The sequence below is a fragment of the Telopea speciosissima genome, chromosome 3 (genome assembly GCF_018873765.1).
Source record: "Telopea speciosissima isolate NSW1024214 ecotype Mountain lineage chromosome 3, Tspe_v1, whole genome shotgun sequence".
Classification (NCBI taxonomy): domain Eukaryota; kingdom Viridiplantae; phylum Streptophyta; class Magnoliopsida; order Proteales; family Proteaceae; genus Telopea; species Telopea speciosissima.
The window spans coordinates 67,057,229-67,080,971 of NC_057918.1; the positions used below are offsets into that span (position 1 = coordinate 67,057,229).

At 38.0% G+C, this 23,743-nt stretch overlaps 1 protein-coding gene across 1 annotated transcript; it reads right to left on the reverse strand.

Annotated features, from left to right (window-relative positions):
- Positions 1 to 3,563: 3,563 nt before the first annotated feature.
- LOC122654779 (ABC transporter C family member 5-like) lies at positions 3,564 to 14,244 on the reverse strand. The gene is made up of 12 exons (XM_043849025.1): positions 14,082 to 14,244; positions 11,565 to 13,854; positions 11,118 to 11,438; positions 10,922 to 11,008; positions 9,416 to 10,111; positions 9,112 to 9,276; positions 7,625 to 7,919; positions 7,115 to 7,329; positions 5,100 to 5,405; positions 4,951 to 5,014; positions 4,541 to 4,780; positions 3,564 to 4,270 (listed from the first exon to the last, which is right to left on the reverse strand). Exons 2-12 carry the CDS (start codon positions 13,662 to 13,664, stop codon positions 4,152 to 4,154), a joined length of 4,608 nt encoding a protein of 1,535 aa, XP_043704960.1. The 5' UTR covers positions 13,665 to 13,854; positions 14,082 to 14,244; the 3' UTR covers positions 3,564 to 4,151.
- Between the last annotated feature and the right edge of the window lie 9,499 nt (positions 14,245 to 23,743).

Below are 23,743 nucleotides of genomic sequence, written 5' to 3' on the forward strand. Positions count from 1 at the left end.
ATTCTTTACTTTCCCAATTACAAATCCTGGAAAATATTGAGCCTTCTGATGATACTTTTCAATCTCTCCAGGACCTTCACAATACACTACACTGGGTCCTTGAGGCTGAGGAACTCTTTTGGTTCTAGAAATCCAGAGCTCTATATGTTTCTCAAGGTATCCATTGATTCCATAAAGGACTTTGATGGCACCATTTTCACAGATGCTGCCTCAATTGCGAAAGTTTTTTCTCATTATTTTCAAAACCCATATATAATAATTTCTAAACTCTTAGCCAACCAGCTAAAGGTTTTTCTTGACAGAATTATCTCTCCATTCCAATCTGCTTTCATAAAAGGCCGTCAAATTTTTGACAATATTATCATTGCCCATGAAATAACCATGAAATAATCTACTTTATTAAGCATTGCAAAAGAAAACAAGCATGGATAGCTATTAAATTTGACATGTCAAAGACTTACAACCGCTTGGAATGGGGATTTGTCCGAGCTATCTTTGAGTTCTTAGGGTTTTCCCAACTTTGATGTGATCTTATCAATTTTTTAATATCCTCTGTATCCTACTCTATTAAAATCCAAGGTGAGGCATACAACTTCTTTGAACCATCTAGAGGACTTTGACAGGGATGTCCCATTAGTCCTTATCTTTTTATTCTTGCAATGGAAGGACTCTCCCGCCTTCTCGTAGTCTACAGAGATCTAAATCTATTTAAAGGTATCAAAATTGCACACTCTGCTCTGAAAATTACACATCTGCTATTTACGGACGTTGCATTTTATATTCTGTCGTGCTAATTTGGATGATATTTCCACCATCCAAGCCAACCTAAATCTTTTTCAGGACCTCTCAGGGCTATGTATAAACTGTTCCAAAAGTGAACTTCTTTTCAATAAGAATACCACCCCAGAACTTCCTGATCTCTAGACACCTCAACATGAAGGAAATGGGATCCTTCTCAATTTATTTGGGATCAAATCTCTTACACCCAAGATCTAAGATCAATGCTCTTCAGCATATGGTTTCCAAGACACAAAACAAATTAAATTTATGGACGGCTTCTTTGTTATCCCAAGCCGGTAGATTCATCTTAATAAAATATGTCTTGAGCTCCATCCCAACCTACTTAATGTCTTGCTTCCTTTTTCCAATAGCGAAAATATCAGCAAGGTTCTGGAAGGCCTCACCTCCAGACAAAAAAAACATTTTACTAATCTCATGGAATTCCATGTGCAAATCAAAATTTGCTGGTGGATTGGATTTTCGATTAAATTCTATTCATAACCAAGCCCTCCTTCTAAAATTAGGGTGGAGAATGATCAACAAACCTGATAATCTTTGAAGCAGAATTCTTAAAGCAACTGCTACACATATCACCCGTATCCCCATTTCCTTAGATCAACATCTTGATTTTCTTTTTTGTCCTTATGCAAAAAATGGTAACCTCACCACAAAAATTGCATCAAAACTTCTAACCACAAACTTATTTTCTTTCATTTCTCCCTCTAAAAATATTAACAATTCCTTCTGGAAGCTACTATGGAACCTGCCATATCACCCAAAATTTAAATTGTTCCTTTGGAAATTTTTAAATAAAGGATTGATAATATGTGTATTCTTTGTAATGCTGCATAGGAATCGCCATGGCACCTATTCTTATGATGTCCCTTCTCAAAGCACATTTGGGCAGTAGGGCCTTTGGGGTTGAGAACTGAATACCTCCAAGATTCTTCTCAACAAATTTTCGTCACTCGAAGAGAAGATTCTTTCTCTTGGTCTTCTTCATAACTTGCTATTTTATTTGGGCCACCAGAAATCAATATCACTTCCAACAATCAAAACCCAAGCCCAATCAAATCATGACCAACATTAACTGCTGGATCTTTGATCTGAAGTTACTACCTCCCATTGACATAAACTCTAAACCTGAGAATCCACGGTCCTAAAAGTCGGTTAACCTGAGAATTTATTACCTACCCCAAAAGTATCAATACAGACTTACATGGATGAAATGCGGCATGGAGTTTCGACTTTAATATGTAATGGCAGATTCTTGGCTGACTCTGCACCGCAATTTTAAATCAATCCTTTATTTTTGCATGTATGGACTTTGGTTTCACAGGGACAGCGCAGGAAGCAGAGGTAGAGGGAATTCTCTCAGGAATAAAACTCCCCAAACACTTGACTAATTGGGAAGTGGAGATCTGGACGGACTATGAGGACGTGCTTTGATGGCTTACAGAGGACTTGTCAAATTGGACTTGGGAACTCTTTTCATGGTTGTGGGATATACATTCCCTCCTAAAAAAATTTTGTGGTGTCAAAATTGTTAAGAAAAAATAGAAATTTAATTGCTATTTCTAATGATCTTGCTATTTCGGCCAGGTGTAATAGGCAGAGTTTAATTGTAACAGATAATGTTTCCTCCTTTTGTTTAATTGATCTTTTATTCTTATAAAAAAAAAAACCCCTAAGTTTGATCAAGTACCAAGACCATGAATCTCAAGATTGGGTTGCAAAAAACCTGTACTTCATCCAGTTTCATAGCAAGAACAAGCCAAGGGGATCAATTTATTTTGCTGTATTTTCAATTTAATCACAATAATCATTTTATAATCAACCAAAATACAATCCAACTCAACTGAAACTAAGTCTTACCAAACTAGATTTGTTTGGCCACATGGATCTTGTTTCGCCATTCAAATCTATTTAACTTTACCATCTTAAAACCTTTTGATTCCAAAGCATTCTTATATTTTTAACCTGGTACAGACCCTTAGTTTTTGTTTATGCATCCAAAGCTATATCTTTGCTGAAAGTATGCACCTTGGAGTTTCATTTTCATAAGAATTCTTGAAATGTTTTGTTTAAAGGCCAAAAAATCCTGTGAAAGTGTGAAACTTATTGAAGAAATGGATAGCTGAAAATATGAGAGTATGCCAAAATATGGAAGGGTATGTGATTGTAATTGAGCCTGAAATTTGATAAATGACCAATCCAAACCAAGCACAACTAGGTTTGCAGTTCAGAGATACTCTTTGTACTACTATTTAATGGACTTTGGAATTACAAATGAAACCAAAATTAGTAAAGTATCAAAACATTTAATTTTGGGAGCAAACTAAAACAGCCATGGAAAGTGAATTTTACAACTATAAAGCAGCTTGGGCCATATTTAGGTTAAGACTCCACTTAAATTATATCCAACCATGCCTTAGGGCCCCATGTGCAGATCCAAGTTTGTCTTGATGGGTTCAAATGGATTTGATAAGATAAAATTTATTTTTGGTAAATGTGAGGTTGATAAAAACAAAAAAGATATTCTTTGCAGATGATTGGTGTTGCATGGTGCAGATGGTCTACAAACCAGTGGCTAGGGTTTTATGAGGGAAGATGACTCTCCATAAAAAACAGACATGGCTTCCTAAACAGAGCATACTACTGAGATGGGCTTTACAGGGAGTCTCCATTCTATTGCCTTGGCCTTGGCCTTGTCCAATTTGCTCAACCACTCGGCCTCTGCTGCATGGAACAGGTGAGGGAGACTCCTGCTTTGGATGCCAAACTTGTAGTGATTGTTCTCTTTGCTTTTGAGATAATTGCAGGATATTACATATCTAATCTGATCAAATCTACTGCAAAAATATCTTACAGATTTGGAATGGAGACGGCGAATGAGTACTTGATTCCCTATGACAGAATAAATGAATTGAGAATGAAATTCACCAGGAGGCTGCACTGTGGAGTGTGAGATGCATGTTCTGATTGAATGCTCTGCAAATTGATTAAGATGAACATCTGGGTTAGACACCAAAACTGCTTTATTGGGCATGTCGAACAAAAATGACCCCAGCTTATTTCTGCTGCTGGCACAATTATTGCCAATGACCCTCACAGACCCAATTTCATTTTTTGTTGAACAGATTGAGCCAACCATGCTATGGATTCCCCCAGCTTTCTCTGAGGAGTATTAACCTGTAAATGTTTATATACAACCCTTTTCCGTCCATGGGTTGGTTACAGAACAGAAATTCATGTCGTTCCCTCCCACTCTACTTGACAGCCGAACGCTGAATTTGGCAGAGCATTGCAGATTGTTCATCCCATATGCCTCTGCTGTTGTCACTTTCTCTTCAAGGTGGTATGGCATGCCATCAAATTCCAAAATCTGACATGCCATTTGACCTTGTTGAATATTCAGACACCAGCTTCATAAACATAGATGACTTGTCCTCTAGTAGTCGCATAGGAGAATTGAATTCAGCAACTCGACCTGCCAAAACATTCAACTGATAAGTATTTCACAGGCATAGTCAAAAGATAAATTACTATTTAAGTTCTTTCATATTGGAGCTAGTGGTGGAATATTTTATCGAACACATCTTAAGATATTATCATTGTAACAGAATCAAGGAAGAGTCCTAACAAAATATAGAGACATGCTGAGTGCTGCCATGCTCTTATTATTGAGTTTGCAAATCTTCTCTTACATTTTACAGTTCTATTGGATGGAACAAGCAAGTTAAGAGACTACCATACTTACCATCACTAAGAACCAGGACCAGATCACTGTCGATAACGGTAGGTATACGATGTGCAATAGTGCAGACAGTGCAATCATTGAACTCTGTTCGGATAATCTTCTGGATAAGGTTATCAGTGGCCGAGTCAACAGAGGCTGTTGCCTCGTCAAGCACCAGTATCCGTGCCTGCTTCAGCAAAGCCCGGCCTAGTGAAACAAGTTGCCGTTGCCCGACACTCCAATTATCTCCATTCTCTAACACTGTCAATTAACATGAGATACACATAATTGATGAACCCAGGAAACCCCTAAAATGAATTATCAATACTGCTATAAATGTATTGCCAATTTTTTCCCTGTTTGTTTGGATGAATGCATATATTGCTGCCGCGGTTTATATTAATAGAGGTTTTAATGTGCAGGGCACATACCTGGAGTGTCAAGTTTTTGCTCTTTTTGGCGGATTACTTCTCCAAGTTGAGACTTGTCAAGAGCCTGAGGGAAAAAACACAACTAAATTGGAACTAAATTTTCAACAAGCATCTCAATGATAAAAGAGTGTGAGAGTACAAGCTATTACCTGCCAGATTTCATAATCAGAGTGCTCTTCAAGGGGATCGAGATTGTTCCTGATGGTCCCTTCAAATAATGTAGGATCCTGTGGGATGATACTCAGACGACTACGCAGGTCATGGAGGCCAATTGTTGAGATGTCGATGCTGTCTATTATTATCCTCCCACATGCTGGTTCAATTAATCTGAACAAAGCCTGGATCAAAGTAGATTTACCACTTCCTGTACGGCCCACAATCCCAATCTTTTTTCCACCAGGAAATGTGCAGGTTACACCATGGAGGACCATAGGAAGATTCTCCTTGTAACGGACCTTTTATAAACATGACAGTCAGTGGCAATGAACTATAAATCTACAATTGAAGAGGAAAAATAGATCCCATAGGAGAAAAAGCTGAAAGAACAACTATTTGGAGAGTAGGAGCAAACTACCACAAACAAGTGAACAGATGACAATTAAACGAAGCTAAACAATGATGTATAAGCAATGTAATTTTCTTATTCCCATGGAGGTAATAAGGTGTTTTTATATATGTTTGTAGGAACTCCTAATGACCTATGCATTCTATTATCATTTTAAATTTGCAACACATTACTCCAACTGGAGGAGGATTATGAATGGGTAAAGAGTTTTTGATTTTGTGGTGGATTAGGAATTGATTCAGTAGGACCTATTTTATTGATGGAACCCAGGGCAAGCAACCAAGGCTCATAGAAATTTCAGCAATAAAAGGGAAAGTCAAGGTGAAACACTGAAGGAGAGATTTAGTAGCTTTTGCACTGACATCGACAGCCACAGAAAACAAATAAACTTCTTGAAATAAGTAAAAATCTAGAATGTCTGGAGATTCTACATAGATGAAAGATAGATTCACGACTAATTTCTTACACACTCTCATTATTTTTCCCTTGGACGCTTTATTTTGGTCTAGGTTCTTGATGATTCTACCTGATTGTCATTAACTGGACCTTCCATTCAATCAAAAGCTTTCCTGGTTATTACCCAACCTTCACATTCCCCCAGATAACCCTTGTAAACCTCAGAGAATATGGGCAAATCGGATGCACATCTAATATGGCCTACTTGTAATGGAGAATGCCCAAAGAAAAAAGAGAGTATTTAGATTGATTTACTTTAAAAATGCAAATGGGATTTAATAATTTGAAACGGTACAAATAATATAATTCATAAAGAATATATGAATAACTAGCTACAACATTAAGATTTTCAAGTAGTAACTATAATTGCATACTAGTCCCTATGCCCCGAATTTAGGTATTAAACACATCTCACACTCACATCCAGAATGCAGCATAATAATTGTGCCTGCACTAAAATTGTTTAATGCATATGTGGAACTTTTTAGCCATTAATAAGGGAAATAATGTGTTCAAGAGGTACAGCAGAAGCATATTTTAAACCAATTGCATACAGCTCATGCATCTAACATAGCTGCGAAGTTTTAGGTGTAAACATAAGAAAATCAGGCTTCATGCACATCTCAGTCAAATAAGTAGAGCATAAATCCAGTTAAACAGAAGTTGGTCAGTATACTCAATGCCTCAATAGTCACAAGAGATTATTCCAGTCATAATATGCGTTAGACAAAGCTTTTCCCATTAGCATTTTCTGTAGGCCATTTGAAAGGGAGATATCACAAATTTGTTTCTCTTAGCCAAATAATTGTATTCTATTTTATCCCATGAAAACTGGTCTTCTAGTCACTGTTTACCAGCAAAGCACTGGCCTTTGATCAATATTCTAGTCCATTACGTAAGGCCCTTGCCTCCGGGTCGGAATAGCCATAATTATTAATTGTTGTCTAAAAATAAACTCAAATCTACAAAAGCCTTATGATGATATAATTCTTATGAAAAAGATGCATTCCAGCTAATTGTTCCATTACCAATATAATATTAAAAAAAAAACCTCTTATCAGATCTTTTGCAACATTTCTAGGTTGAATCTTCAAACTTTATCTTAGAATTCAAATGCACAGTGAAGAGAAACTGACCACATACCTTCAGATCAATCAATTCAATGCTACCATTTTCTGGCCAGGAAGATGGAGGGCAAGAGTCCTCAATAATAGATGGAGCTTCACTTGGGATTTGACAGTACTGATGAATACGCTCAATCGATATAATTTTATTTTCAAGCTTGCAAAAGCTTAGTATCCAGCGTGATAACCGCGCATTCAAATTAAGGCCATATGTAACAGCAAGACCAGCCATACCTATATAGAGTAAGAAGCAGTAATTATCAAATGGGAAGTTCCAACAAAATTAAAGTTATCCGGTTTTCGTATGAAAGTAACATAATCATCATCTGAATCTTGTCCCAAAATTTTTAAGTTGGCTATTCATGGCTTCCTTGTACCAGATCCAGGTCAAAATATGTGTGACAGTTAACACTGGAACAACACCGGAGATAACTATAAAAGTTATAGTTTCAGATAGCAAATTTGCAGCAAAATTGTGTAGCATAAGAAGGGATCGAAAACTAAAAGAAGTTGAGAAAATATTACATACTTGGATCAATGCTTCCATGTGGGAAGCTCACAAGTAAAGTCATGCAGAAGGCAAATACAAAAGTTGATAGTAATTCCATGCGCAAACACAGCCACTCAATGGCAGCAAGGCTGCAGAAGAAGGGGCGAGTAAAACAATCAAGAAGATATAAATTCCGCTTCATGAACCGCTTTTCTTGTCCAAAGCCTCTAATTGTAGCTGCTCCAGCAATTGACTCCCCGAAAAGATGGATGATTGGAGATTTCTGGATGCTAACTATGCGAACAAGTTCTCGTGATGAAGCCATGTAGTATTTCTGCATTCATGTACCAAAGTTATAAATTGATATGTGCTACCATAATTTTTGAAATATGCTTCAGAATTCCATCACATGCAGACCACTTTAATTCATGATAATTGAGTATGATGATGCATAACCCTCAAAAATCAACTTCAACCATCATTGCTCCTCTCTAACAGTAAAGTAAATTCCTTTCAGAATATTAAATTAAATTTAAGTAGATAATCAATCTCTCTCCTTTTTATTTTCATTAGCTTATATTTACTGGATTATTATTTTTAAGAATTAATTAAAGTTTTGCTTTACATGTAACGATCATAAATTATAATTGCTCACTCCTAGAAGGGACATTCTAGATCAGCAATGTGATGCCTCCACAAACAAGAAATTCTGATCACTCTTCAAACAACCATACTTGGGGGGGGGGGGAAGAGTGATAATTCAGTGTATTATTGCTCTCCTGCAAATGACAACTACTAACGAGGAAGTGCAAAACAGTGAATCAGTTGGTCTGGCCCATTGCCATTTTTCTGAGCTTCACAAATTACAAAACAACAACAACAAACTCAGCCTCAACCCAACTTAATTAATGGCTTCGGATACATGGATCCAAACAAAACAAAGTAGGGAAGACTGAGGTTTAAACAAAAAAAGGGAAATGAAGAGATGGAAAAAGAGGGATGGGGAATGAGATGAGAAATGAAAAATGGGAAATGACAAATGAAAGATGGAAAATAAAAAGAAAAATGAAAGCTGAAAGGTGAAAAATGAAAGTGAAAAAAGAAAGTAAGAGGACAGAGGCAGAGCCCAGCACGGCAGGAGAAAAGAGGCAGAGCCCAGCACAAATTACAAAAGATTGTAAAAAAGGGCGTACCCAGGGCACGAGGCTCCGGCCACTGCGGGGTCAGGGAGGGTCATAATGTATGCAGCCTTACCCCCGCTTTGTGGAAAGGCTGTTTCCTGACTCAAACCCGCGACCACTAAGTCGCAATGGAGCAACCTTACTATTGTGCCGAGGTCTTTGTACTAAGTCCAAATTAATTAACATGAATGGAAGCAGCACATCAGAGAAATAGAAGTTCAGAATTCTAGCTATACTGCACATATTCTCCAAATTCAGGTCTTGTTAGATTTGTTAGTTTGCATATAACTGATTTAGGTCAAAATTTTATTGACAGAGATCCTGAGGGGAAGAAAAAGACGTTACCTGCATCCACAAGCATGCAATGGCCAAAGGGACAACTAAAAGCAAGACTTGCCAGGTTACTTTTGTCATTACACCAATTATGCCGAGAAGTTGTATTGTTGTTGCTGCAAACCCACCAAGTCTGAAAGGAATATCAAGATCCACAACACTTTGATCTACAGACACCTGGAGATTCATAAATATACGTGAAGATAAATAATGTGAAAGAAAGGGGAAAAGGAGGCATCGTTCCATGTCTTGTTATAATCCTATAAGGGGTTTTGCGTAGAAGAGTTTTACTTTCAAATGACAGCAGAATACTTACACGATTCAAGATCCGTCCGGCTGGGGTAGAGTCGAAGAAAGACATTGGTGCACGAAACACACTTCTGAGCATCTTTGTGAACAACTTTTGTGCTGCTGCTAGACCAAATGTGGCTACCAGAACAGCCCTAACAAATACAAACCATGAGCTCCCAAAAGCAAGGGCCATATAAACCACAAGAAGGACCATATTACTAGTCTTAGGATGGTCGCCCTTAGTTTGTGGATTTGCCCAAGCCATCCACCAGCTGCTGGCTATTTGAAGCACTTGAAATAACGTCTGTGCAAGGATAATGAGCGGTATCAATAAACCTTTATATGCCGCGGCCATGTATGACCAGTACACCTTCATGCTAACTTTTCCCCTTTCGCGTTCCTCTTCCTGAACGAGCTGCTTTTTCCTTGGGCGTTTTGCTTTCTTTTTTTCCTTAATAGCTTTCTGGTCTGATAGTGATCCATTTTCAACCACATCCTTTGCTAAGTCGCTCATATTATTTGCAGTTGAATCACATTTTTTACTAAACATTATAGAACCAGAAAGAGGAAGATTCCTATCTGGTTCATCAGATGAGTGTACAGAAATATCCAGAGCTTCAATTGCTTCGTGATGAGCTGAAACTAATTTGTTGAAATCAGTTCCAGCTTGCAAAAGATCTTCATATTTTCCAGCTTGTATGATACGACCCTCCTTAAGAACCTGCAGAAATGGAGGTCCAAAATATTTATTAGAATGACTTGACTACCATAATCCTACCAGATATGTTCTTTTCTTAGTAACATCGTCCAGAAAAGCCTCCTCTTTTGATATGACTAAACTGAACGAAATATAGCAGAAGCAAAATAATACAGTTCAAGCACGAAAACCAGAAGTTCATGCACACAAGTCAACCAGTACACTTGTTGACAGTTAACCGAATCTCCACTCAACAATGATATATGTTATCAGCATTTAAATGAGAAATAGGTACATGTCTACTTTGCATTATCGGAAAAATCCATAAAGCATGTTTCAATTCAAATTTCATCCAAGGAGTTATTTCCATATGGATAGTCTTGATAGTGAGTTAATGGAAAGACCAAAAATTTCACGCCTTCGCATCAGATTCAACTGCAATGAAGATACAACAATCAGGACATTATTACTATTAGCCTAAACAATTACATTTATCAATCTTCTGAGAGAGTCAAAGAAAGGATCATATGCCACCTTGCGTTGAGGGCTGGAGGCAACAATAGAGTAAATGTACAAGTAATGTTCTCTTAAATTACCAAGTATTGTGAAAATTTTCAACCTTAGAGATTTAACACAACTGTATTATACAGTTTTCCAATTTTCTTTTCATTCGACATTTCAGAAAGAGAAATTAACAGAATCTAACTTGAGCATATAACGTAAAGCCTTAGAAACCATAACGGCACTTTACAGTGCATAAAACAACAAAAGTAAAATATATAAATAAAACATAAAACATAAAACACAAAATTAAAGAAACAGAGTATTCCTTACCAATATCAGATCCGCAGCTGGCAGAAACTCAACTTGATGTGTCACAAAAACAACAGTCTTACTAGCCAATGCTGTCAATATGTACTCCTGCAACATCAAATTCCATGTGTAGTTAATATCATAAAATTATGATATATTCATCACTTACAGTTATATCACAAGGAGGAAATATAAAAGGGTTCAGTGTGTGTTTTACCTTAAATAATTCAGATCCTGTATGTGCATCTACTGCACTGAAAGGATCATCAAGCAAATAAATGTCTGCATCTTGGTAGAGTGCTCTCGCAAGCTGCACCCTTTGCTTTTGGCCCCCACTCAGATTAATGCCTCTATCACCAATGATGGTCTGGTCTCCATGCAAGAAGAGCTCCAAATCCTTTTTCAATGAACAAGCATGAAGGACATTCTTGTACCTGACTTTATCCACAAGGCTGCCGAAAAGAATATTTTCTTCTATGTTTCCCGACTGTATCCAGGCTGACTGAGAAACATAAGCCACAGACCCACATATTCTAACCTAAAAACCATCAGGAAACATTAAAAGTTGCTCGTCTTAATATCAATGGGAAAAATAAATGGCTTTCACAAAACTAACAGAAACAAAACTGAGAAATGAGACTATTCTTTTGATTAAGGAACTTACTTCACCAGAGATTTTAGGTATCTCTCCAAGGATGCAAGAAAGGAAGCTCGACTTTCCTGAACCAACCATGCCACAAACAGCGACACGCATCCCCTTCTCAACTCTCATATGTATTCCTGATAATGTTGGCCTTAGGGAGGAAGAGTTCCAGCGAAATTCACCATCTTTAATCTCGATTGCAATGTTTGTGAGGCCCCTAGGGAGAACAACAGTAGCATCTTCCTGCAATTCTTCATCCTGTAAAAATCCAGAAATGCGATCAAGAGAAACCTTTGTTTGCGCCATCATCGAGACCAGGTCTGGAAAATTTCTTAGAGGCTCTTGGAGGATCCTGAAGGTGGCAAGAGCAGAAAGAACACCTCCTGCTGTAAGCTGACCCCCCAAGAGTATAGCAGTACCGAAAGTGACAACAGCAACAAAAATAGGGGAGCCCCAAAAGATGAATGTAATGAAAGCCTGGGAGTACAGTGCTTTCCGAAGCCACTTGAATTCCACATGTCGCATCTCCTCCAGCTTCGCTTGGTATCTGTCCTCCCATGCTTGCAACTTGAGAATCCTCATGTTCCTCAGACACTCAGAAGTCTTCCTCATCCTTTCATCCTTGGCGGCCATCAAGTTGTCCTGATACTCTTCTTGCATTCTTGCGAGAGGAACAGTAACAACAATGGAGACAATGGTGGCAATCAATGTTGCAACTGAGGCTATCCCTACATTCTTGTACAGAATAGCTAGAGCAAGAATTATTTGCAGTGGGAGCATCCATATGTCATGGAGGTACCAAGAGTAATCCCCTACTCTCTGCACATCAACAGCCATGTAGTTTACAATCTCACCACTGCTGTGGCTCTGCCTGGCTCCGCTCGAGAGCCTCAGTCCCTTCCGGTACACCATGGCTGTAAGAGCTGACCTCACGTGCATGCCCAATATGTCTACTCCAAGGTACCATTGCCTGGTCGTAATGGTCTCCACCAGCTTGGCCGCGAAGAAGATTGCTGCCAGAACATAACCTTCATTATGGAATGTCTGATTTCCCCCCAAGTACTCCACAAAGTAGGTGATCAGATAAGGACCCACATATGAAACAAGGGTGTTCAAGCCAGCAAATACAGCATTGCAAGCTGCCTCCTTCCAAAACGACTTCAAAATTGCCCAAGCTAATGAAGGCTGCTTAGAGGGATTCTCTTGCTTCAATTTCTCCCAATTTGAGTTCAAAACCTTATAATTGGCCTTGGATCGATCTTTCGGTGCCAGAAGAGGGATATCCCTGAGCTCAAGCGGCCTTTTTGCGCCCACAGACAGTAGAGGGTTCAACCAAGAAAGTGTGAGCAGGCTAAAGAGCCTAGCATCGTTATAAGGGGTCACCTTAAGGCACCCTGCTTCTTCTTCTTCTTCTTCAAGCAGCAATGGCTCTCGAAGACTGGGGTTTCTGTGAATCTGTATACCCGTTGAACCTCGAACAGAGACGAAACAGAGGAAAGCCAAAGCCAAAGTTGCAGCAAAGTTAGCCACAACATGTGAATTCAAGAACTCAGAGCCGTGTATCCACAACCCTTTACCATCAACATACAGACTATACAAACAGAGGACGAAGGACACAGACCACCATATCCTCAGCAAGAAAGGGAATTTCTCCAAAGCCTTAAATTTGCAGCAAAAAGCCGAAAAGCTCAAAACGAACCAAGCTAAAGTTTGAGCTGCAGGCAAGCAAAGAAGGGACCAATCCTCGTTCTTCCCATTTGCTCTGTCTCTAATCAAGCCGGCCCCATCAAACCCTAACACCACAACTTGCAGAAACAGAACATAGAAACAGCAGAAAACGGATACTTTGAAGCCCGTACCAATCTCAACATTGTGGGTTCCATCTTCACTCTGACGACTAATAGGAATCGAATTGGCATTCGTTGGTTCCTCCTTGATGATATGAACCCGTGAGACACAACCGACTATCCGCCTGACCGATGCGAAGAAGAGAAAGAGAAGAACAAAAGCCAAATGGATCGAAATTGATAAACGTTCCAATATGGGAAAATGCTTAAAAGAGCTCAGAAATGTATATATCGCCGGAGAAGAAAGCCCTCTGAGAATAAGGTTGAGACCCATTACTGCAAGTGATCCGCCGGTGGTAACGAAGACCGCAAACTGCGAGTCGGTGCTGCGGAAGAATGTTTAAGCAGTGAGAACTGAATCCTCTGTTTCTTCTGACGAGCATTTCACCATCTGGTGCAATCAAATTGTGCGAAAATGAAGACAAGTCGCAGCGAGGAAACGAATGGTGACTTGGGTAGAGGATCTGTAGACACATTGCATATGGAAACAAAAGCAATTTCATCAACGAAAAGAATACGAAAACCAAAAAGGGTGAGAGAGAGAGGTGAAAGAGAGTCAGGCATTTCTATCATTTATCTACGTTATCTTAAGATACAACAGAGCAGAACGAGACAAGGAGAAAGCTAAACTAAATTCTGAAACAGAGACACAGAAAAAGAAAAAGAATCCAAAAACTAAAAAAACCCAGACCTGCTGAATTCGTTTTGCGAGCCACTGCAGATTGCCGATGTGCAGCTCTGTGAGCGTTTCAGAAGCAACACAAACACAAGGTGACCCAGACAAAAAAAACTTTGCTACTTGAAGAATTTAACTTAAGACAGACGATCGTGCATTCGTGGCATGGATCTTCTGCTTTCTCTCTCATTTTTTCTGACTCTCAATCTTTACTGCCTTGCAGAAGATAAATTAAATGGAAAGAGAGAAAGAAGAAAGCCTAGTTGCATTGATGATGAATTAAATGCAGATGAGCAGATCTGCCCTTTTTGTGTTTAATGTCTACAAATCAGTTTGGTCATCACTAGATCCATATGTTCTATAAATAGCTTACAGATTATACTCCCAGTTGCCCAGTGTGTTTGTTACTAAACAAGTGTGGAGAGAATGGAGAGATAAGAGGAGAAATCAAAAGCTACCAAGTGGAAGGAGAGAGAGAGAGAGAATGATGATAATAACATCAATTCAGAAGGAATATTATTGTATTGGGAAGTGCATATACTGAGCTAGAAGTAAGGAAGGAAGGAAGGAAGGGTTAAGCTAGAGGAGATTTATTATTTGATCATGAGAGGGACATGGAATGTTTTTGAAGAAGAAGAAGAAGAAATGGTGTGCATGGATTTTATTTTAATGGAATCTTAATAAGAGAAAGGGTTAGAAAGAAGTTGAAAAGAGATGAGATGAGGCTGAGCTGTTGTGGGCAGTATTTCACTGCCTTTTTTTTTTCTGGGTTGGTTATGGGTGGGTGGTGGATTCTGATGAGATTATGAGTGTGTTTGCATCTCTAAGTTTTAGTCTTTTAATGAGGTTTTGTTAAATTAAACCTAGTAATTAATTATATGGGTGGGAGTGTTCTCTGTGGGGGAGCGTGGCCCTCGTGTGTATGGGACCAATGAGAGTATGCACAGAAATATCTTGGGGAATGAGATTTTCACCTTTCATAGGGGCGTGGCGGTGCAATCATTTTGCCCCCATGTCCTTGAATACAAATAAGGGGAGAGGGTTATCCTATGATACTAGTGTGTGGAAATCTATGTCACACTAATGGCAGTGCAGAAACCGACATCATTCACATGAGACCCATATGTAGGGGTGTCAAAACCTAGTCCAAACCAAACTGATATAGCCCTAACCAAACTGAACCGATCCTTACTGGATCGCCTTTGGGCTGGGGTATTGCACACCTAAAATCAAATCAGAACGACTTAACTTGAAACAAAATTGAAACTAGGCAAAAATTTGGATCGAAACAAAATCGATAAAACCCGATACCATACTAAAACCAAACCGAAGCTTTTCTTATTGGTTTGATTTCGTATTTATCATTACTACGCCGAAACCGATTCAACCTAGATCAAAATCGAACCAAACCGATCGATTGACATCCTTACAGATTTGATTAGAATAAAAGAGAAATATATATATATGGGAAAAAGTTCTCTGTTCTGGAGTGTGGCCTACGCTAGTACTCCCATGAGTCTATCTCTCTCCTCCCCATGTGAAAAGACATCTCTGCCCCCTTGTTTTAAGGAGGAGAGAGATAGACACATGGAAGTGCTGGTGTAAACCTACGTTACAGAAAATTGCTTTCCTAAATATATATATAAATAAAGAATCCCATGTGAGAAGGAAATAGGGGACCCTGACATCCGTGAGGAACTTTAAACGTAAATCCCATTAAATTATCACTTTTCAAGAAATGTTTATCTTTTTTTTAGCTTTCTAAGGTCTTTTACAAACACATGCATCACCTCCTTCATTTTCTTTCTTTCTTTAATCTTTTTAGTAAAGAGTTTATATAAGTGGGCCTGTTTGACCTTTGTTGTAAAGATGGTTACGTATCAGTCAACATCAAGGAAGTAATTAAGAAAGCTTACGAGTGAATGCTTAATTTTACTGTTAAAAGCAATTTTCCACGTAAGCACATAAACTTTTCTGATCAATATTTCTTTCCCTAACTTGAGATTTTTAATTTCTCATTAATTCAATTTTTTACTATTTAAGTAATTATTATCATTGCATGGAACACTCTTGTTTTTCCAACATGTATGCCAGCTCACACCCCTCTCTCTCTCTCTTAACAATGCAAAAATATTAATTTATTTAAAATTTGGGTAGCAGTTTTCTGTACTCATGAGTCTATCTCTCTCCTCCTTAAAACATGGTGGTAGAGGTGTCTTTTCACATGGGAAGGAGAGAGATAGACTCATGGGAGTATTGGTGTAGGCCACACTCTCGGACATAAATCTTTTTTCCTTAAAACTTTTAAGGAGAAGTTTTTATGCGTGACCGTGCATGCTATACGGGCATGCACAAAACCATTGGATGAGGAATGAGGGTGCACGATACACCACTCTCACCTCATCCGACGGTTCTCTACACACCCGTGTACCCTACACAATCATGCACAAAATCTTTTATCAAAATTTTATTTTAAAATGACAAAACTAACCTTGCTTTCTTCTATGTACCATTTTTTTTTTTAAATGAGAGACATTACATCACTTGCACGGCTTGTAGCTTGTAAGACTATCTCCCAACAAGTTTTATAGTTTTTTTTTTTTTTTTTGGTTAAGACAACATGTTTTATAGTTATAGATTGAATTGTTGTACTTCTTACTAAAAGAAAAAAAAAGATTGATTTGTTGTACTACATCTAATTAAAAACTTATTATTTTGTTTGACTAATTTGGTAAAAATTAAGGTCTAATATAGGTTTCCTCACCCCACTTTCTCTATTGAAACTATAAGATTGCTTTTTTTCCCCAAGTCTGTACTTACGCAATTAAAAAACTGTTTTTTTAAATCTATCAAGTGATGCATCTCTCTAGGGGTGTCAACCGGTAGGGTTTGGTCGGTTTTCGATCGAACCTAATTGGTCCCTACCAATTTAAGGTTTTGTATCGTTTCTACCCATTTAGGTTATCGGGCCTTGTAGGCTAGGGCATGGACATATTCTATTCGGTTGGTCAGTTAAATTGTGTATGACAATGTTTTTATTCCAAACTAGTATTTCTGAGTTAGAAATACTTTTTTTTTTCTTTTTCTGTTAATTTGATATACTTCTGTAAAAAAAAATGTTATATGATAAAATTGAGAAAAAAATATTTCTGTCATAAAAAAATAATAGAAACATGAAATGCAAATTAACATAAGTGGTGGTGGTGGAAGTGGTGCCAATGGGAGAGGGAGAGAAAGTCGGTTTTATTAAGCGTTTTGTTACAAAATTGTGTTTCTGTTTTTCTTTGTTTGGTACTTTAAATCTATTTCTCCAATGATTATAAGTAATGTGGTTTTTTTTGTTTTTTTATCCGGTTCATTTAAAAAGCACAAACACAGAAGGATGTCACATACATGTTATGGTCCAAATTTATTCTTAAAACAAAAAACACACAAATACACCAGAACTAATTTTTTTTTTGGAACATTAGCATGCACATCCTTATTAGTTCATAATCGGGCTTAATTAATCGGACTAATCAAGCTATAATGGGGCTTTAAATGGTTAATTGGCTATTAGGCTATAAATGGTACAGATGATCTGTCCCAGTTGGACTACCGTCGGATCACTACCTTGGACCTAGAACATCCCATTATTAATCGGTTGGTGATCGAGTCTGACACTAGCTAGTAATCCATCGGACCGGTCTAGGGCTTCAACCGGATGTCCAAGTCAAATATACCGGTGCAGGCCAACTTTTGACACCCCCTACATCTCCAAATGCGAAGGATTGAAAGTTTCATACATCCTTGTTGAAATTGTAATGGAGGCCTTTATGCATGCTTACTACTAATTTGAATTAAGCACCAAGTATATTATGTGATGTATAACTCAAAACAAAAAAACAAAAAGAAGTAATTCCATATTCATATGATGTCAGCATAATTCTTGAGACTAATACAAAACCATGGTCCACATCAATAGAATTTGGGTTTCAATAAAACAAATAAGCAATGCATCTCATGGACAAAAAATCATTATCATATATAATTATACAATAGTTGATTTGTGATTGAAAGTTAACATAAGTATTGGAACCTTATACCATCAATGACTCTAGAGTCTAGACAAAAGCCCCTTATACTCCTTAGACAGAATGTAAACTTAGGGCTAGGGTTTCTATCAATCTAATTATGCACATATGGACTAAAACAGAAAAGGATAATGTAATGGAGAAGCTTAATGTTCTTCATTTTTGGTCTATGGACAAAAAATGAGTAGAGGTTAAAAACTGATCCGATTGGACGAGTTTTTATTTGAGTCGTAAAAATACTAAGTCACTTGTCACTCGGTTAAACTTGGACCGAGTGTATTCATTTTTTTATATTAGACGAGTCTACATGACTCTTGATTAGGTTTTACTAAAATTTTGACTTGACTCGAGTGATTCATCGAGTCAAAAATTTGTTTTCCAAAAATGAATTCCAAATTATAAATTTGGAAGTGAGAGCTTATATAAAATGTAAACTTAGGGTTGGTTTCGATTTGATTCTCACATGCCTTTTTGAGTAAAGTGACCAAATTGTATGCTAGTAAACCCAAACAACTGATAGGTTGTCAAGACCAACATCATATATTAGTTTATGGGAGAGGGATAGGCACACCGCCGATATACATAGGAATTAGGTATGCTAGTGTGCTATAGCCGTAGGATTTTAGCTTCTTTAGGCTTCGGATCCCAAACCAATTAATATTCTAATCCACAGGCTCACATTTATTATCCACTTCCTAACAATACATTCCATATCATCATTTACTCCGACGATGCACTTTGGCATGACTCCACTATGCTTTCCACCTCTGGGTACTTAGAGATTCTACGCCTTCCGACCATGACTTACCTTTAGCCGTGAGTAGTGATTCAACATGAAAAGTCAAGAGGTTAAGGTCACAGATGCAAACCTATATCTGAAGTTCACTTTCTACCGGAGTTGCAGGGTTCTAATACCCATGTCCAAGAATTTTTTTTACAGCCTTTTGGCCTTTTAAAACTATTCTCTCATGTTTAAGAAACAATTTAATATCTTCATTAAATACAAAATTTAAAAACTTACAAGAAATTTGAAGAAGATGAATAGCTACTCAGGCTTCACTGATTATACATCGTACTGACTTCCGGTGGGAGTTGTCTTCTCCGGAACAAACCTCTAGCATAAGACTATCACACGAATAGGACTCCAAAAAAAAAAAAAAAACCCTCAATTTTTTTCCGCTGATGGCAAAGATAGCTCTCAGAACTGACTCCTCTCTCTCTCTACTACAATGCTTCAAGAGTATGAATACTCGATGCCTCAATACTATTGGTATAACGCCTTTTATAGATCAAGGCGGACTCCAAACTAATATTAAATCGAAAAACAAGACACTCGAAAAAAAAACCTCTCTCTTTCCCAAAAGCAAGTGTTAGCATCACGTTAGTCGATACCTAATAAAGTAATTTCACACACAGTCTTCAATGCATCGTACTTAGGTCAAATGGTTTTATTAGGAGAGTAGCCTACACGTGTGGTCACCTCTTTGGAAAATAACTCTAAGACTGGCTTTTCCAGCTGTGCTACCTACCTTTATTCACTTCCTAGCATGCTTTGTTCTTCAAAAGATTCGTTTTTATCGCCTAAGGCATTTTCCCCTTCCAAAGTGTGATACAGCTCAGCGCTCCCACGTTTAGCAAGGTCTGGAGAAGGTCAAATATATGCAGCCTTACCCCTGTTTCCAGAAAGGTTGTTTCCAGGACTTGAACCAGTGACCAAGTGTTCAGCAAGTGAGCACTTGACCAATGCGCCAAACACGACCTTCCTGCGAGTAGCACAGAAGGATAAATAATTATTCGTGAGAGAACTCCACCTTCAAAATATTTATTAAAAAAATTCTACATCCAATGTAGTAGCTATGAACATTCCTAAACTAATTTGCTCAAAATATTTATCTAAATTGGTGGCCTTGAAACTACTGTCATTGTTCTTTTATTTTTTGTAACCAAATCTACAAAATTCCATTAATTAATCCTAGCTTTATGGTTTATGATTTTCTAATTTCTTCAGGTAGTTTACTACTTAGATCTGCTAAATGAACCCTATCATGCAAGTTTAGGTGCCCTACATAATTTTCTTTTCCATTTTCTAAAGCTATAAATGGAATCAATAAATGTTTATCATATCTATGAATGTACTAATGTCATGATCTTCAATCATGCATGGAAAATGTTCTAATAGAGGCTCTGATCCGGTGTAGCCACTGGTATCGTCTCTTACTAATGCTTCTATGATTTTTACGTTTGAAGGATTTATGGTGTATGTTGATGCATCCATCAGAGGATTCTCATCCTCTGTTTGAGTGCATACATTAATTCTACTTAAATTTGGGTTATGTGCCATGCCATGTATAATCTGTTGTAGATGATATTTGTATGCATCTACACTATTTTGCCTATTATTTCTATGGGTAGAACATACCTCTATGCAATATATGATTTCACATAAATGGCTTTTAACAAGAATATTTCTTTCTGGGATTTGATTTAATACAACATTCAAATTTCCTGAACTATTTTTTTCTACATGATTGAGATTACTCCCTGGTCCTCCAGCGTAGGTTGAACTGGAATTGATCCACTTGTCATGCACAAAGAGTTAGTAGGTTAAAATATAAAACCTTTTGGGCTTGTTATACTCTACTAAGCCATTTGGAGGTTCCTCATTATCAGCTACTTCTATTTCTTCTACCGTTTCTCTTGTAAGAGCATCAGTTAAGGAATTCTTTTCTCATGGATCATGCCTAAGATGGTCTTGGACAACAGCTCGAATAGAGACTTCTTCAGCAAAATGGAGTATCCGGATTTTATTTGCTCACCCAAAAACCTCTACTCATATCTGGCCCCTCCACCGATCGGTTGGGTTGCAATCAACTGTGATGGAGCTGCAAGCAATCAAGAGTGGGCTGTTGAGGGTTAGACGGTTGAATATACCTCAAATTCAAGTTTGGTATGATTCCTTGGTTGCAATACAGGTGATTGTGGGGCTATACCAAATCTCATGGGATGCTATGTGGTTGATTGAAGAAATACGAGACTTAAGGGATGTTAGGAACTTGGGTCTCATCCTCAAAAGTTAGCCGTTAAGGAGAGGGTGCCCAAGTACTTATTAACCCACCTACATCCCTTTTCATATCTGATGTGAGACTATTCTTTTTGCCTTATGCGTGGATATCTCAATAATTTTCTCCTACACGCGGATGGCAAACACGTGGAGCCTGAGATTCCGATCTCCCCTTCCACGCGGGAGCTGACGTGGAGCTGGAGAAAAATCCCGAGAACCCTCGATCAAACGAGAATTTTCACGCTTCGACTCTGATACCACTTGTTAGGGACTTGGGTCTCATCCTCAAAAGCTAACTGTTAAGGAGAGGGTGCCCAAGTACCTATTAACCCACGTACCCATATCCCTTTTCATATCCAATATGGGAATATTCTTTTTGCCTTAAGCGTGGATATCCCAACAATGGACTCATTCTATAGCTGTGTTTTCTCCTATCACGTATGTGAAATTACCTGCAGTGCGGACTACTTGGCGGGCTTCATGCACTTTGTTCATGAGATTTCCTCTTGTATAGATAGTCTTCCAATGGCCCTTTCTGTGCTATTGTGGAATGATGTTAATGGAAAGAAATAATACATAATGTAAGTTACTTAATTTTATCCTTATATTAATACAAGCTCTCGGTTACAAAACACCATATCTTAAGAAGTTGACAAGTAGAATGGGATGGCCAAATAATTATGGTTACAACACATTGTTCTAATCGGTTGATACAAACAACTTTACTCTTAATATAAAATAAAAGTTTTCTCTTATTTTTTTGGAAGAGTTTTCATACACAATTATGCATGATGCACGATCGTGTCTGTAACCGTTGGATGGGAATGAGAGGCCGTGCAATATACATGATCATGTCCATTTGGCAGTTAAAGCACGACCGTGTACGAAACCTTTTGCCTTTTTTGTTGTTAAACAATATACAAGTTTTCCCAATAAGGCTAAATATTGTCATTTTATATGTATACTCAAAAAATGTGCATGACAATGACTCATTTTGATAATAACATAATGATATGTCAATTTCAAATTATTTAAAAAAACCCTTTTATACCTTTTTTTTCCCCTCTTTTTTGGTGAACTTTTGTACCCTTAATTCTAAGAACTTTTATGAATAAAATATGGACAATTAAAAGAAGATGTCAAATTCTAAATACACCTCATTCAGACACTCCCTAAGTATTGATGGAGGGATTTCATTATGTGCTAAGTCCAAAGTGTAATTCATAATTGGAAACCATACTTGAAAGCAAGGGTGTCCATTTTGGACCGGAATTGAGAATCAGACTAGAATCGTCCTGCTAGGAACCGGAACTGACCCATCCAATAGCTTATTGGTCTGGTTCTGGATCTACCGATTAAGTTATTGGTCTCCCAATGGTTCTAGAACTGATACTGATAGACCAATTAGTAAACGGTGGAACCGGTACAAATCCACATCCTAGCCCTATATATTATATAGTTCTTAATAGAGGTGTAAGTTTGGCCCTATTGGCCCGAACCCGCCCTGGCCCATTTTGAGCCTGAACAGGGCCTGGGCTAAGATACCTTGGCCCTAAGGGCGGGTCAGGGGTGAAAATTTTTGACCCTGAGTCAGGGTCAAGTCGGGCTAGGGTTGAGGCCTCAGACTGAGCCTGTCCTAGCCCAACCCGACCTTGTTTTAAGTTATACTATAAAATATATATTGATTTACTATATATATAGAAACTTTAAATGCCACACATATTTTGTTATATAATATATTATATATGAAGATAATAAGTGATAGTATATTTTAGTATAGTGTTATTTTATGTAAAATTGATTATTTTCTCCCCAACTCAGTCCAGTCTTTGCATCTCTCCCTTCCCCCACTCCACGATCAGGGTCAGCCCGGCCAGACCTTGAGGGCAGATCAGGGTTTGATTTTCCAGGCCCTGAGTCAGGTCGGGCTGGGCCTAGGCCCGGGCCCAACTAATGGGACTTAGGGTTGGGTTGAGGTTTTAAAAAGCCTGGCCAACCCGACCCTGTTACAGTCCTAATTCTTAAGACTTAAGGTTATGATAGCTAAGGTCAAGCCCTTTAAAGAGTGAACCCAGTGCACGAGGCTCCAGTCACTGCAGAGTCTGGGGAGGGTCATAATATACGGCTGTATGCAGCCTTACCCCCGCTTCACGGAGAGGCGGCTGTTTCCAAAGACTCAAACCCGTGACCACTTGGTCACAATGGAGCAACCTTACCGTTGCACCAAGGTCCACCCTCAAGGTCAAACCCTTTATTATTATTATTATTATTATTGTCATTTAATTTTGACTAGTACCTCTTGTCCTATATATTATTTTACTAAAGATTCAACTATTAATTTATAGGTCCATTTGGGAATGCTAACTTATGAACATGCTTTAAAATAAGTTCAGTTTAGGAGGGTGGTGGTGTTCCTACTTATTAATTGAATAAAAAAACAGTGATAATATATGGATTAGTTTTGCGATTTGAGAAAATATTGATGGTAGATTGCATATCTCATGTGATTGAATTAGTCTTATTATAATATTATTGAATATATG

What these genes read in the sequence shown, in the direction of transcription:
- LOC122654779 (XM_043849025.1), bottom strand. Translation starts at nt 13,664, where the DNA reads ATGGGTCTCAACCTTATTCTCAGAGGGCTTTCTTCTCCGGCGATATAT. An exon ending in TACCTAAAATCTCTGGTGAA is followed by an intron (nt 11,439 to 11,564) that starts GTAAGTTCCTTA and finishes GATGGTTTTTAG; the next exon opens with GTTAGAATATGTGGGTCTGT. An exon ending in ACATGGAAGCATTGATCCAA is followed by an intron (nt 7,330 to 7,624) that starts GTATGTAATATT and finishes TACTCTATATAG; the next exon opens with GTATGGCTGGTCTTGCTGTT.